This window comes from Ptiloglossa arizonensis, chromosome 10 (genome assembly GCF_051014685.1).
Source record: "Ptiloglossa arizonensis isolate GNS036 chromosome 10, iyPtiAriz1_principal, whole genome shotgun sequence".
Taxonomy (NCBI): Eukaryota; Metazoa; Arthropoda; class Insecta; order Hymenoptera; family Colletidae; genus Ptiloglossa; species Ptiloglossa arizonensis.
The window spans coordinates 6,762,740-6,779,055 of NC_135057.1; the positions used below are offsets into that span (position 1 = coordinate 6,762,740).

At 38.7% G+C, this 16,316-nt stretch overlaps 2 protein-coding genes across 3 annotated transcripts in view; both read right to left on the reverse strand.

Annotated features, from left to right (window-relative positions):
* Unpg (homeobox protein unplugged) overlaps nt 1-13,802 on the reverse strand; it is a 49,547-nt gene extending 35,745 nt beyond the window's left edge. Inside the window, exons 1-2 of the mRNA XM_076322577.1 lie at nt 13,663-13,802; nt 13,281-13,375 (exon numbers count right to left, since the gene is read on the reverse strand). Coding sequence (XP_076178692.1) covers nt 13,281-13,311 — 31 coding nt within the window. The 5' untranslated portion in view covers nt 13,312-13,375; nt 13,663-13,802. The remainder of the gene's footprint in view (nt 1-13,280; nt 13,376-13,662) is intronic.
* Nucleotides 13,803-13,952: 150 nt separating this feature from the next.
* Dctn6-p27 (dynactin subunit 6) lies at nt 13,953-15,549 on the reverse strand. 2 transcript variants are annotated; one of them, XR_012993575.1, is made up of 6 exons: nt 15,499-15,549; nt 15,145-15,315; nt 14,937-15,064; nt 14,723-14,865; nt 14,409-14,642; nt 13,953-14,275 (listed from the first exon to the last, which is right to left on the reverse strand). XR_012993575.1 is itself a non-coding variant. In XM_076322578.1 (5 exons), exons 1-5 carry the CDS (start codon nt 15,525-15,527, stop codon nt 14,541-14,543), a joined length of 573 nt encoding a protein of 190 aa, XP_076178693.1. In that variant the 5' UTR covers nt 15,528-15,549; the 3' UTR covers nt 14,298-14,540. The 2 variants fall into 2 exon arrangements, 1 of the variants encoding a protein (XP_076178693.1); XM_076322578.1 differs by lacking the exon at nt 13,953-14,275 and having other exon boundaries at nt 14,298-14,642.
* Nucleotides 15,550-16,316: the final 767 nt, after the last annotated feature.

Here is a 16,316-nt window from a genome sequence, read left to right on the forward strand (position 1 = left end):
TGGCGGCGCGGCGTTACTCGCGTAGAACCGCGGCGGCGTGAAGGGGTGCGTGCGCGAGGGGGTGAACGCCAGAAATCGATGGTTAGCAAATTGGTGGGCGTCGTGAAAACCGAGACGGCGCTCTCGTCGTTCCCCTCTCTACACCCCCGCTCAACCCCCCCTGGCTGGTAATGGATTAACCCGGCGCCCCCTGCTTGGCCCCACGGTGGAACAAATTGCACACGGCGAATAGGTTAGGCGCCATACCTGTCGCGAAACCTAATCCACCTTCGTGTCGCGACGCAAACGCGAGCCAGGGCATTAGGAATTGTGCACACGCGGTGAACGTCGGGCCCCCCCTGTAATCGTTGGGGTTTCCGTGGCCGTGTGTCACGACACGGGACATTACCGCGAACGGTGAACGAACTTGTCCGCGCGTTCGCGCGAACCGACCGGCCACGGAAAAGTTTGCCACGGGTGGAAAGTTTCGGACGGACGGGCGGAGTCGAGAAATTTCGGTTCTCGCGTTCGCGGGGATGGGATTATTGTTTTGTGAAAGTGAACGATCCCGTTGGTGTTGTTGTTCCGTGGTGTCGGGAACCGTGGTGTTGTACCCGGCGCGTGGCAACGAATGGTTTTGATTACACGCGAAAAAGGTGGAGAGTTGAACGTTTCACTTGGCGATGCATCGTCTGCGAGGGGTGTAAGGACCCGCATGGAACAGTGTCGTATGGATGGTATTCGATGTACTGTACTTGATACTCGGTATCTATTGTATGATACTTTTTACTCAGGGTTCGATGAACGGTGCTTAATACTTGGTACTCGGTATTCGGTATTCGATACTCAATAGTCTATATTCGGTAATTGATATTCAGTACTCGGTGTTCGGTATTCGATATTCAATAGTCTATGTTCGGTACTTGATATTCAATACTCAGTATTCAGTCTTCGATATTCAATAGTCTATATTCTGTACTTGATATTCAGTACTCGGTATTCGATACTCAGTATTTGGTACTGAGTATTCAGTATTCGATAATTGATAGGTCAGTCCTCAATTCACTACTCAATAATTGATAAGCAGTATCTACGTTGCCCGGTACTCGATATTCGAAATTCAATATTCGATATTCGATACTCGTTATTCGGTACTTGACATTTGGTATTTGGTATTTGGTGTTGGACAATTGATACTTGCTATTTTGTACTCGGTATTTGGTACTGGATATTTAATACTAGGTATTTGGAACTCCATTCTTGGTACTCTCTACTTAATCCATGGTAATCAATGTTAGTACACGAAACTCAACCATGCTTTCAATCGTCTTGAATATGTACCGACAAGAGCAAAATAATCTCCGCTTAGTACCATTTTCGTTTTGAAGTATTCAATCTCGAAGATCCATAATTTTTTCTTTTAAAATAGTTCTGAAATTCACGTACCTTATACGCGTCGTTATAAACAATAAAACCGTGTACTCAGAACAGACTACAACATCCCCTATCCTCGCCAAACTACCCAATAACGATCCACATCCTTTATGAAGTTCAATGTACCAAATACCACGCTTCTTCACATTTTCATAAATGAACTTACGTTCATTTCTCGCAACCCCTGTACACGCGAATGTATAAAATAGAATTTGAATACTGTCCATTTTAAAAACGACTTACAAGTGAATCTCTTAAATTTTGAAATATCTGTTTCGTTACACACTTTTTACGGTGAAATGCAGATGTTACGATACATAGCCGAGGTTCACGTTCATAAAACTTCCCTCTCGCGATCAAAGCCCCGAGAACGGAGTGCGCGCGCAACCGGTGGAGCGCGGGAGCCCGCGAAAAAAAGCTGCCGCTTTGAATTATGAGTGACTTTGTTCGCGAGTACGTTAAACGGGGGTCCCGATGCTTAAATCACGTTAATCGTACGGGATACGACTAAACGGGTGCTATCTTGGGAGGAAGACCGAGGTCGAGAAGTGGCGAGCGTCCTCGACGCTAAATGGGACATGCTTTCAATTATGCGTGAAATGAAGGCGGCGATGCGTGCGCCAACAGGCCGCGTGAACGCGTGTACGGAGCACCACGCGTGTAGCTGTGTTCGTAGAAAGCTCGAAACGTCCGGCTGACTTTGAGTAATCGTCGAAACGAACGTAATCGGTTCTTAATTGCGCACGGAATCCGCGGCGATTTATACAGCACGATTTTCCGAGCGAAAATAAATCCAAACCTGCAAAACGTAAACACAATCCGCGAGAAAGAATCGTGACAGATGTACCCAGTGGATCGTGGCTCGACGATTCTAAACAATTGCCTCGTTTATATATTTTATTGTCCTTATTACGCTTCAAATACAATACCTTCGAAAATCGAACTCGATCGATCCCATTGAACAGGAAGACTACGTATTTATTCCGGGTTTAAATACAAAAATAATCAGCAGCAACTGTTAAATTACTCATGGACGATCGATGCTACTGTATAGATTACGTAACAGCTGTGTTGATTTTCGGAGCAAAATTTAATTCGACGAACACACCGAAGGGAGTGTTTAATCCACTCGTGAAAATTGTAACAAATTCATTAAATCTACTATATTTTTGACAATTTGTGGCAATTGCAACTTTTGTATTTTATCATCGTTACGATTTCACGTATAATTTCTAAAATATTACGTTTATTATAAATCATTCCTCACGATCGTGAAATGAATTCGACTGGTCCCTTCGAACAATATTCTAGTTATTCTTCACCAGGTTGAAATACGACAATTACGGTCGTAACGAGCCGGTGAATTTATTTTTATTAATTTATGTCAATAATTATCAACCGTTAAATTACTCACGGACAATCGATGGTGGTGTCCCTTTGCGTGCACGAGTGTGGACCGAACACACGTATACTTTCCAGCTAGGAGACGATGCGTGGATAGAGACACCGTGAAAACTAAGGAAGGCTCGTTGTGGTTAACGTTCGAGACGCATGGTAATCACGAACTCGATTGATTAGCCGACAAAGTCGAGCCGACAAATTAGAGGAATGCCATCTACGTTCCTTGTTCAGCTCCCCCTCGTCAAACCACATACGCATATGCGCTTCTGTTCGTGGACGAGGCGGAAAGATTATCTGATTCGACGTGTGTGCGTGCACGGTGACGTCTCTGTCACGTATGTAGGCGTTTCTGTGCCCCCTGTGACACGTTTCACCAGGAATGATTTTATTCAAAAGGTATTTTCACGTTTCTTAAGATTCCTGGCTTCTTTCTCGCTGCAAGGAATTCGTGAATGAAATTAATATTGACAGAAACGTAACGCGTTGTGGAAGAAAATACTGTTTTGTAGCGAACGGAGTGACTGGAATAAATAAATAACGGTAAGGCAAAGTGTACGGTAATTTATAATGTTCGGTACGTGTTACTCGAGGGATTGGTTTTGAATTGTTGGACGCAAAATTTTAATAATTTGTACAAGTGGAATACCGAAATCGACCTGAATCTTCGTTGCATATTTTTATTTTATTCTATTCGGGTTTAATAATAATTATTTCCATTCTTCGTTTAAAGAAAAACAATCGAAAATTGTACAATACAGACAAGTGGAACTACTGAAATTGACCTGAATATATAATCAATAATTCTACCTCACTGTACCCAAATTTAACAAAAACTATTTCTATTTATCGTTTCGAAAAAAATAGACTCAAGATGATACAATACAGGCAAGCGAAGTATTGAAATCAACCTAGATCTTTATTTCAGTATTTCTACCTTATTCTATTAAAATGTAATAAATATCATTTCCATTTTGCATTCAAAGACGATTGTAACCATATATAGAAATATGTATTCCTGCTATTGCAACACAGCGTATCGTACACACTTAGTTTTATAATATTTAGCTACTGCTCGTCTCTTACTGTCTAATTATATATTATTTATGTAATATATTCATGAGTATATTTCCACGAAATAAAGACACGTTTAACGATAATTATAATATACAAAAAAATCGATGTATATTTTATGCGTATATTAATGCGTATACTTCCATGTAATAAAAGTACGTATCACGATAATAAAAATATACAGAAAAGTTTAGACGTATTTCATTTACGTAATATATTAATGCGTATACTTCCATGTATCAAAGGCACGTTTCACGATAATAAAAATATACAAAAAAATTCAGATATATCGGGTTGTTCGGAAAGTCATTTCGTTTTCCAAAATGGAGAATATATAATTTAATAAAATGTTTATACACTCTGCAAAAATCGTGTTTCATTTTCACCAACAAAAAATCCAAATGACTTTCCGTACAACCCAATATTTTATTTATGTAATATATTCGTAGGTATACTTCCACGTAGTAAAGGCACGTTCGATGATACTAAATCTACGAAAAAAATTGTAGCAACGAAGCAAAGAGTAAAATCACCTACTCAAAAGTATACTTGCACATAGTAAAGGCACGTTCGATGATAATAAATGTAGGAAAAGAATTGTAGCAACGAAGCAAAGGGTAAAATCACCTACTCAAAAGTATACTTACACATAGTAAAAGCACGTTCGATGATAATAAATGTAGGAAAAGAATTGTAACAACGAAGCAAAGAGTAAAATCACCTACCCAAAAAGTATAGGTTCTTCCAAAACAAGAAACGTCGATCTCGAATAGGTCTTGTTGCTCGACGAATAAATCAACGACGAAGCGGAAGTGCGAGAACACCCACCGCTAATTCCCGCGTTTACTCGAACGGAGCCACAGCTGGTCCGAGCCGACTAATTAATTTTTTCTCATCAGAAGCTATCACAGTGTCAGCGAGGAATGTATATGCGCGCACGGTGCGTGGTCGGTGCACTTCAAAGCGATCGGCAGTCGCATTCGGATGCAAGAGGCAAGCCGAATAGCTCGACGTCGCTGAGAAGTCGCGGAGACGGACTTTGCGCGAGATAATCCGTCTCGTCGTCGTAGTCTCGATCTGCTCCCTTCTGAACTGACGAATCAACCAACGGGAATAGATGCTCTCGCGTATACGTGGTTCCAATTTTCAATTCTTCGTGGAATTTTCAAGGAATTTTCACGGAACGTCGATGATTTTCTCGCACCTCCGTCCGTGGCTCGTGTGACCCCATCGCGAGTATATTAACCGATAGTAACACTGACTTTTCCTCGTCCTCTTCTGCGACTTGTGAAACTTTCAATACAGTTCATTCAATAATGAACTCTCTAAATATTCTAAGATATCTGCTTGTTTTGTGTGAAACGTAACTGACCAGTTTAATCAATTTCTAGTAGTTTTATGACATGGTGTGCAGGGTGTAAATCGTTCTTATTTATCTTCGAAACTGTTTATTATATTAAAACACTGTTTTAAGTAGAGTATGATTTCGAGGGAGAAATAAATTAATGCAATAAGAATTGTGTTTTTGGTGAGTGCGCAGCCAGTATTTGGAGGTCGAGTTTTTTTTCTTTAATACATAGTTTTTTATATCGGAAGAGCATTCGTCTTTAAGTTTGCGTTTAGGTCAAAGTACATATTTTTGAACATTTAATAAGACGAGCATCGTGCAACGAAATAAGAACACCGAATAAACAAGTCACAATCTCGAAGAAAGATCAATCTAAATATTTCTTCCAATATATAAGAATTAAAAAATAAAATTGTCGTATAAAAATAAAAGAAAAGACGTCGAATAAAAAAAGATAAGATCTCGAACACAGATTAGTCCAAATATTTCTCCCAATATTTACAAACCAGAGGATAAGTGTCGAGCACCGGGTACGTAGCAAGAAGGGAGAAGTGAAGAACACGGACTCGAGTAAAAATAGTACGATGAATATCCGGCTGTCCGAAACAAGCCTAAATACGTCTCGAAAATATTCTATGGCGTAACGGGCAAATGGTACAAAGGATTCGGCGGAAACGTCGAGTATACGACCGAATCCTACAAATAATCCCGTCGAAGCGTCACCACGCTTCGATGGACACATAAATGCCGGGCTCGTTCGAGCATGAGTTACTTGTGTCTCGAATCGGCCACGCCGATCTGCGTGTTTCACTGTTATCAGAAAGAAATTTGACAGGGGACGTGGCGACGAAACCATTAAAGGGCAAACGTTCGAAAGATTTTTACATTTTCGGTCCGATTGGAACATAGAAACGAAGATACGCGAAATAATAATAATAAAAATATTGTAGTTTAAAATATTGATTCAGAAAATGAAAATATTCATTTAAAGTATTGTAATTTCTACAGTAACGAAAATTTTCAGTACAATTTACGACGAACTGGGTCAGTAGAGAATTCGAACGTAAAAAGTACCGATGATTATTAATAAATTATCGATTTAACAAAGTGACTTTCTTCAAATTTCGATGAAATATTAGACGATTCTACGAAACGGTTATAAATGTATAAAATCCGTATAAAAGTGTAAAAATAAAAGTGTAAAAATAAAAGTGTACCGTTTTTCTTCTGTAAATATTAAAATAGAAATAAAAGATGTAACGTTCCTTGTGTCGAGAAATGTGTCAATTTAGAGACAGATCGGTACAAGATGTGACCCAGTTTGATGTAATATTAAATTGAAATAAAATATTATACCACTATCGTGTGTGTCAAGTGGTATCGATTTTCCTAAGGGAAGTACTATTATTTCGTAATACAAAGTCACACGCATTTCGGTGGAACGAAAATACATGCACATTAGGCGAGCGCAGGGAAGGGAGGATGGAACAGTGAATCCATGAAAGTATTAAGATGCAAAGGGCATAAAATATATTTGAAAGTTAAATACGAGTCAAGTGGCGCCCTGGCAGAGTGTAACCAGACGCGAAGTAGTCGGGGCCCCTTCCTTCCGTTGTATTCATTGTGTTTCGACGCTTTTGGCAATCTTTCGTTGCCTTCTGTAATATATCATACTCAAGAATATTTCTCTGCGACGCGTCTTTGGTTCTCTTTCGATCCATATACGTAAACTACTCGTTGGACCTTTCCTGACTTAAAATTAAAAAAACCACTTTTTTCGATTCGTTGTCGGTAATCGTCCACAAAATTAGTTAAGAACAAACTCTGGACTGCCCTAAAAGACGAACCCTTAGCGTATACATTCTAAGTTAAAAGTTTACGCAACACTTCCAAATTTACACCAAACATTAGACATCGATTAAACACAATAACTGTCCGAACACTATTGCACAATAAACCCCACTGGAAACTCGAAAGAAACTTCCTATAAATAGTAAACCATCGTCGATAACAAAGAAAAACAATCTCTTACATCCTATCATATAAAAAATTGTAAATAAAATAAATAAAATTGAATTAACTCCATGTGATACACGTAAGTAGCTACTCACCGATAAGTAAATAAAAATAGCCAACAATATCATCCAAAGATACAATAACCAAAAACACATCGTTGGTACCTAGTAACATCCACGCGATCAAAAACTGAATATACTGCAATTCTGCAGCAATGTTTAAGAACTAAACAATCCTAAAGTACAGTTTGCTCTTCCATTAAAAATATTTAAAAACGCTCGCGAAGTTCACGGCCGGGAAACAGCGACCCTTCGTCACTAAAAAAAAAAAATTTACGTTTACAATTTCTTCCCGAGTCGCCATCATCGTCGTTGTTTCCTTTGGAAACGGGGCGTACAATGCCTGGCACGATTCTCGAGGATTCCCCGGTTTTGGTGCACGCTCGGTAGAGGGGGTGGCCGGGCGAATGGGAGGGGGAGGGGCGCTATTGTTCCGGTGTAGCCTTAATGCGCGCCGTTGTAAACAGCGTTACAATGGAATAACTTCGTTAGCATAATCGCGTCACAGAGTCGCCTGGCGCCCCCTGCCGCTCCCGCTCCACTGCACCCCTTTTGGATTTTACGGGTGGTTTCCCTTCGGACAGCCTCGTGGGCGGACCCGATCCGATCCGCTCCTGCGTTTAACCGTCGCTCGAGTATTATTCATTGTCGCGATTGAATCGTTTATCTCGTTGCTGGCTCTCGTGGCTGCCCGGCGAGATATCGTTTTTCAGCGACGTTGTACGCACAGGGACCCGACAAGCGTCTTCCCGATCACGACGATCGAATCGTCGATTCGATTCGTGGGACGATGCACGACTCCGACCTGTAAACTACGGTCACACCGTGAGCACGGAGATACTACGTGGGCAGGTTTCGTGCGGCATCGATTACGAAGATAAGATCGTGTTTAGAGGAGAACGTTCAACTATTCAAAGCCTCGGTGTTGTTGGGGTGGATTAGGGTTGGCTGTATAGGCGTGCACGACGAAAACGCGGGACTATCTCAGTGGTTTGTAAAGGTTGTTTTTAAACAATTTTCAAGATACGTTGAACGCGATTTTGGTTATCCGGGACTTCTGGTTTATATATACAATGTTTTATTGAAGCGTTTGCAAGGAATGAATTTTGATATTTGTGAGGTTTGGGATGACGTTTGTGTTATTGGCCATGCTACGAAGCGTTAATATTGTACCGATAAAATATTGAACGTTTTTACTCTTTGAGTTACTGTTCGAATGGATGTCTAGGACATCGTTAAGTATGAAAGCTGACGTGAAGGTCAAACGTGTTAATTGCAGGGGGATTCCCTTCAATTCTCCATTGAAAATTTACTAATAGTACAGAAAATATAAAAATGAACAACAAGAATACTAAACTTCACCCAAATTGTAATCGATACATAAGAGGGGAGGGGATATGACGATGAGAGAAACAGAAAAGTTAGAGAGAAACTTAATTTTTTGCTCACGTCAATGAAACTTTTACATATATCCAAAATTCGCCTCCAAGAAAAGGTAAATACTCAAACGTTCCATCGTATTCTGTCCTAAAATTCCTGAAAATCAAGCTCCAAAACACCTTTCTCTAAAACGAAATAAATACTCCACCTGCTCCGAAATCTCCAAAAACCAACCCCCAATACTCAAAAAAGAATCCCCACTCGAAGTGAGTATAGTAACTTGTTCAACGAAATAAATTCCCCGCCCTTCCAAAGTCCGCGACGCGACAGGTAACGCGATCACCACGTTTCTCGATTCAATTCACGAAAAACACCCCTATCGAATTAAAATCCGCGAGGCTGGTTCGAGCAACTCGCGAACATTCAATTACATTCGTTCGCGGCGTTAATTCGTCCTCCGATCAAGGACCAACTCATTGCGCGCTGGGATAGGCCAATCAGCCGCGAATCGATATTCCTTCGACAATTAACAGAATCCGTTTGACGGACGCGCCGATGTCGAATTAATTCCAAACTCGATCCGCTCGACGTACACGAGGTTTTCTCGCGCTTCACCCCCCCTCATCGTTTTCTTCCCCAGCCCGGGGATTCGTTCGCGAATCACAATGGAAACGTTAAGCGAGTCGCGAGGATTCGCAACGCTCGTCACTTTCGTTCGTCGGGCTCGACAAGCGGCACCCGTGTCCGCGAATGTCAATTTCAAGCACAGAGACGACGAAGAACCGAGGGTGAGTAGCGTTGATACACCCCACGTTGATGATCGGTGCGCGGTGACGGACGAAACGATCATCGAGCAAGTATTCCACAGGGGCCGACTGTCCATCGAGGCTTCAACGAGCAACCGACCAACAGTTCCGCGAGACTTTTGACGTGCACGCTAATGCAACCGTTTGAAATCCGCCTTAATTCGATCTCGAGTTCCCGACGCGATGGCCATTTCCCGCCTCGTCTGCCTGGGGGAACGAAATTCCACTCGAGCGATGGCGCGACGTTCGTCGAGTGATCGCGAGAATCGTCTTGGGATTTAATACGGGGGATTCACCGGGATAACCGTACCGGAGATCGGCCATGGTTCGAATTTTAGGTTATGTTGCATTCGAAGAGTGGGTATTTTTGAATTTTATAGCGATTCTTCGCTCGAATCAGGGTATATTTAGTAACTGAGGAAAATGTTGCTGGAGGTTAGGTCCGGGAAGGTTAAACGATCTTCCAACGTGCATAGGTTTATGCAATTTTTTCAATGATTCTGATCATTTGGGAATAGGAAAATATTGGGTTGGTCGAAAAGTCATTAGGTTTTCCAAGATGGAGAATATATCATTTAATAAAATGTGTTTATACACTTTAAAATAATCGTGTTTCATTTTCACCAAAAAAAAAAAATAAAATGACTTTCAGAAAGTCAATATTTATCTAGAAAAATTATTGTGTGATTGTATTTTTAGAAAGGATTAGCTTGGAAATAAAGTAATAATTATTATTGTTATTATGTCGCAGGAAATACTTATTATTGTAAGTTATCTTGGGATTTAATATTGATATTATGGGAATAACTGTATGTGGGAATTGTAGGAACTATGTGTATTCAGAGACTAGGTACTTTTGTTTGAATTTCAAATCGATCCTTTGCTGCAAGATATAATGTACACTACACATTTGAGAAAAATGCTGGCGAAGGTTTAGGTTCCCTACATGGCTCGATTTGTAAAATGTTATCAACGTCACGATAATTAGTACGATTATTCTGATTACGAATCGTCTTGCGATTTGACATAAAAAATTTCAGAGCCTAATTGTACCCAAAGACTTGCAGCTACGGCTACTTACCTTTCGGTTGTAGTATTGTTCAATTTGTGAAAGCGTGAATAATCTTTCTCTTTCGAAATACAAAGTCTTCGATAATTTCACCTTTCGTGAATATACATATTTTCTAGCATTAATCCAACAGGAGATATCGATTTTCCAATTTCTAGTTAATTCGTACAATAGTTCAAAATACAATTCAATAGTACAAAACATTTGTGACTCACCGTATGCACAGAGGACAACGTAAATTAGCATTTTTCGTCTCGACTCGTAAATATTTCAAAATTTAAAAGGGAGATCGACCGTAGACGCGACGATACGGCTTTTAACGAGTCGAATTCGACACGCGATTGCACCCCCTTCCCAAAAAAAAATCAGAGACGACGAACTCGCTCCAACAGGGACTAGAAAAACTCCCGCGAATTCGTAGTTGTCGAGCCATTAGGGATTTCTCCTCCCAACCCTCGCGTTGCTCGCTTTCGTACCGATTTCTGCTGCTCCCAGCGCGACGAAAAATAATCTCCTTTCTTCTCAGTCTCCCCCTTCTGGACCAGAACGCCCGTCGCGGACGTCAAAATATGACAGCTCTCTCGGGTCACCACTTTCCGCGACAAGAGTTACGCTGAAGGGGGTTGCGACGAGCGATCATTAAAATAAAGCGGCGCTCGCGACCGTCGCTTTCAACCATGGTCTCGTTTTTGCGATCGTTTCGAAACAAATTTTAACCGGTTTCTCGAACCAAGTACGAAAAGTAGAGGCAACAGAGAAGCTTTCTTTCCCGCCATTTTATTCGCTGTGAATTCGCACAAATTTCTACTGAATCGATTGGAATAAAATATTGAAATAAATATCGGAGAACGTGTAAGAGAGCTTGGAATAAATTGTAACACCAATTCCATTTTTACCACCGTTTCCGTTCAACAGTTTCGAAGATACTTGACATTCTTCTCGTCTTCTTTACGCGGTTCATTTAAAAGGAGTCTTCAAGTTAACGAAATTTCGAGGTAAAATTTTCAACGCACCGTTGAACGTTCGTAACATTTGCCCCGATCGATCGACATTATCAATTTCTAACCTCAAAATAGAGGTAGCAAAATAATTAAACGAGAAATTACGAATTATACCGATATTATCGAATTCTAACCTTAAAATAGAGTTCGAAAAAATCAATGTACAGATCTCTCGCGTATCGACTTATCAAAAATATAATACCAGCGATTAACAAACCTTTCGATCTTGCAATTTACACCGTCCTGAACGTCACGAAATTAACCTCGTTTCTTGTTACGAGGTGGAGACAGTATCGCGGAACGTTGCTCGTTTCGGAATGATAAACTAAAAATATCGTTGATGCGTCGACGGTAAATGAATTCGGACGAATTACGCGGTAACACGATTTGCACATTTGCCGTTTAAGCAGTGGATGCATTGAGAGCCACTGCGGTACGCGGTTAAGCTGACGGAAACGGTAAATGGTTCGCATCCAACCCCCTCGACGAGACGCTAATTCATATTCATAGGTGTAGCGTTTAGCATTGTGCCGCTGAATTCTCCGGAGAGTTTGCTCGGCGAAGAACGACGAGAAGGAGAAACATCAAGTTACATTAACTTGTCGCATCGGCCACGCACACAGATTTGCCGATCGCGCGGCGGTTTCCCTCGGCCTTTCAGCTTTCAGAGAAATACAGGCCGTCTCAAAATGACGGGACCAACCGAAATATGTAAATGGATACGCGAACGAAATCGTAAAAGTCCCTTGACGTTTCGCGAGTCGAGGTTCCGTTTCTCGAGACGCTTACAACGAAAAATTTAAGTTAAGTTCCGCCGCTGTTTAAATCTCAGATGGCGGAACGTGCAGATCGTGAATCACGATCGAACGATGCTTTTATCGGTATCGATTTGTTGCAACGATTTTCAGCTAGTTATCGATCAATTGTATCTGCGAGACATTGAAAACGTTCAAGGCAAAGACTCCTAGAAATATCGTACCGATAATATTCACTGACAGACTCTCGAAACGAAACGCAAATTCGTTTTTCTTCTTTCAGTCTCGCACCGCGGACCGATAATTAGTATGTCCATCTAACGGCGACATGGCTGAACTACAAATACTCTTATAGATACGCGGATATACGAAACACCTTGCGAAGAAAATGATACGAATGTTTTCGAAATAATGCTTCGTACTGATTGTACGAATACACAATGTAACTTATTTACGAGAAGAGAAGAGGGTTTGAAAAGGATGAAAGAAGTGGTTAATGATGCGCACGACAAGCGAGCTCACCGGGTTGCATACCATGAGAGGTTACTTTAACCGTAGCATTTGTTTAGTTGCAAATGTAGTCGCTATGTGGTTATAATCGCAAACGAAGTATAGGATAGATTGAATTTAATGGAATTTTCTGTTTCACGACTCGAAATGCTTTAATTAAAATCCCCTTACGATTTTGGTATCATGTCCAACGTTATCGAGTCAGAATGTAATAAGATCGCAACGCTATAAACGGTAAGAATTAAAACTAAATATACCCATAGTTGCGTCTTTAAAAACTCGGCTTGATCTACACAGGATCGATTATGGATTTCATATATCCACTAGAGATATACGTATACTCGGAACGAATGACAATTAAATCAAAGTCGTTGGAAATAAAATATACATATACATGTTATAAATGTATAATTAAAATAAATAAATGTCACCTGTTAGCATTACTACTTACAACATCTTATCAATAGTCCCTGGTACTCCATTTAAATTGGTGCAAAGTGTCATGGCACCAATGGTGTAATACTAACTCGAATTTCGATCGGTTATCTGTAACAGAAAACAACAAAATTTAAAGCATATTTATGAGAATAAACACAGCTATATGAAGCAATAAGCAGACTCGAAATATTCTACACACGATTGTAAATTAAGGCAGAAGTACAGATTGGTGATTAATAGAAACAAAACACGAAAATGATACAATTTTATTCGCAATATGGGTTAATTTTATGATCAAATGTTTATTAATAACAAATAAAGTACCGGTAGAAAGTAAACGAGAGTAGTAATAACGATTGGAAGCGATTGAATGTCAATAGATAAAGCACACTCACCTCGTTGGACGCGGAGAGCTCAATACGTGTTATTCCTTCGACTTTCACGGAGCAAATGACCCTTTGTCGTAAGTCGTCGAATTTCTACTTGAGTGAGTGGGGAAAGATCCTACCTGACATTGAAAGTTGTATACCTTACAGAGCGTTCAACCGTCATTGATATTATATTTTGAATAACATTGCCGATACCCGGGGTGGTCGCGAGTCCCTCAGGTAAGAAAGTTGCGAAAGAAAAACGCAGATATCAGGATACTTAATTTCATAATTATTTATTACCATTATACTTTTCTAGTGTTGTCTATCTTTTGCACCCGTCTTTCCATATATTCTAAGAATCTGATCTCGATGTATTTTTATTGTATTACCTTCTGTACGATTTGTAGAATTTAAATTAAAAAAATGATAACTCGAAATTTTTCTTCTTTTTGGCATAATTATTTACGTTTCCATTTACCTTATGATCTCGATCCAGTAGTCTATCTTATACGTAATGTGCGCTATAGCATGTATTACGAGCTCACATAAATTATTATATAATTGCTTGTATTTTAAAAACGAATTGTCTTTAAGATGTAGTGGCTTTCTTCGATGGAAGAAATTCCAAAATTACTATCTATAGTAACATTTTTAAAAAATGTTAGTATTAAATTTATTAAATAATAATATGTACATTTACAGTGTAAAATGCATAAAGCAAATAAAGAAATATAAATAAATATAATACTTTTTAATCATTGCTTACTAACCATTATTCAACTTATATAATTTCCGCATAGTTAACCGAATATTTCCGGATAAAGAATAATTAAATTATTTTTCATAATATTAAAGCATATTGTAAGTATATGACTGAAACATTCTAAGATTCAGTGATATTGTTACATTCCACTGTCGTTCTTTATGGGGGATATATTAGGTTTTCGAAGATGGTGATAGTTAGGTAGAATCTTAATTAAATATTCCAGTTGACCTATCTGAGGCTGAAATAGAAAAAGTTTAACATTGAGAAATCTGATTAACACATGATTAATAAATATTAACAAGTTTGGCATACACTTACATAAGGTTTATCATACATTTCTCTACGTTGACGTTGACTACCATATATTATAGTGTTTTCAGGTATTGTTTCTGGTTCTGTCAATATGCACGATGCTCCTATGACACAGCCATTAGTTATTTCAACTTCACGCCCAACAAATGCTGAAAATAAATTAATTTTAATAAAATAAACAAAGAAAATATGTTTCTAATATATGGTTTAATACTACAACCTTTGCTTTCTAAAATATTATTATCCCCGAGTTTGAAAGCTTCGCAGGTACTATCTGTCTCAAATACATTATAACTGCCCACTATTTGTACCGGAATCGTTGTCAATTCAGGTGAATTTGGTGGTAATCTATAATATAATATACGTTCTATATCAATAAAAAGAGAAAAGTAAAGTAAAGCAATATTATCTTAGTTACCTAACATTACCTGTTTGTTATTGTTGCCATTTCCTCGATAATATTCCCTTCACCTATTATAATAGGGCCAGCCTCTGCAATAATATTGGCTCGTGGATGTATTACAGTTTTTGGACCAATGGTAATGTCCCCCTTTAAAAAACATTCCTCGCATACTACAGCTCCTACCGATATCTTCAAGCTGCGTAAAAAAATAAAATTGATGCCTTCTTTTCATAACCTCAAAAAAGTACATAATTTGAGAAAGCTTTAACATTGTAATTTGTAATATATATTTAAACGCTTTTGAATACTTGTGAACACACGCTTAATAACAAATCAGCTAAATAAAAATAATTTTAATAAAATTTGTAGATTTTCTCACTTTGTACGACGACCGACAGATAAACTCATGTTCACGGCTGACACAATGCGCTTGAAGGCGCCCTCTTTAGTGATTTCTATCGAATTAGGTCATGGATTTTTTTTTATAATTGTGGAATATATTTTCAACCATATCTACATATTTTAAAAAATAGACTAAATGGTACACGAATTACCAAATGTTCGAAAAACGTACAAATTTATCTATAATATTAATCAAGACTCACATTTTACCACCATTTGAGCTGATGTGAAATGTTTGAAATCTTCTTTTCTTCGTTAAATAAACTTATCGAAATCGTAATGAAAACGTAGAATGCAATTAAGAGAGAAAAAAATATAACATACCTTCGATATCTTCAATTTCTCAATTTGCACTTATTAAATTTAATATCGTTTCTTACTATTTGTTACCAATAAAATTCTTGGGAAATGCTGTTCTCTGTAAAATAATAAACTTATTCCTATCTTCCATTAATTATCATCTACAAATACAATGTGACACAGTTTGAATAATTATTCGCATTACTTTTATATATTTGTACAGCATGAATTAAACGTAATTATAAATAGCAATAAAATTTCAACGAGTACTAAAATTAAATAAACAATTTTAAAATAACGATCTTAATTCCGATTAACCCGCTTACGCTCAGGCTATTTTAGATTGCGCTTGTGAAAATTGCTAATTCAATGATCAACCAAGGAATTAATTTTCGAGATACTTTAATGAAATGAAAACGAACTTAGTCAGAATGAATTACAAATTTTGATTTAGGCTCGAATATTTCACACTAGTCGGACAGTTATACGATTCCA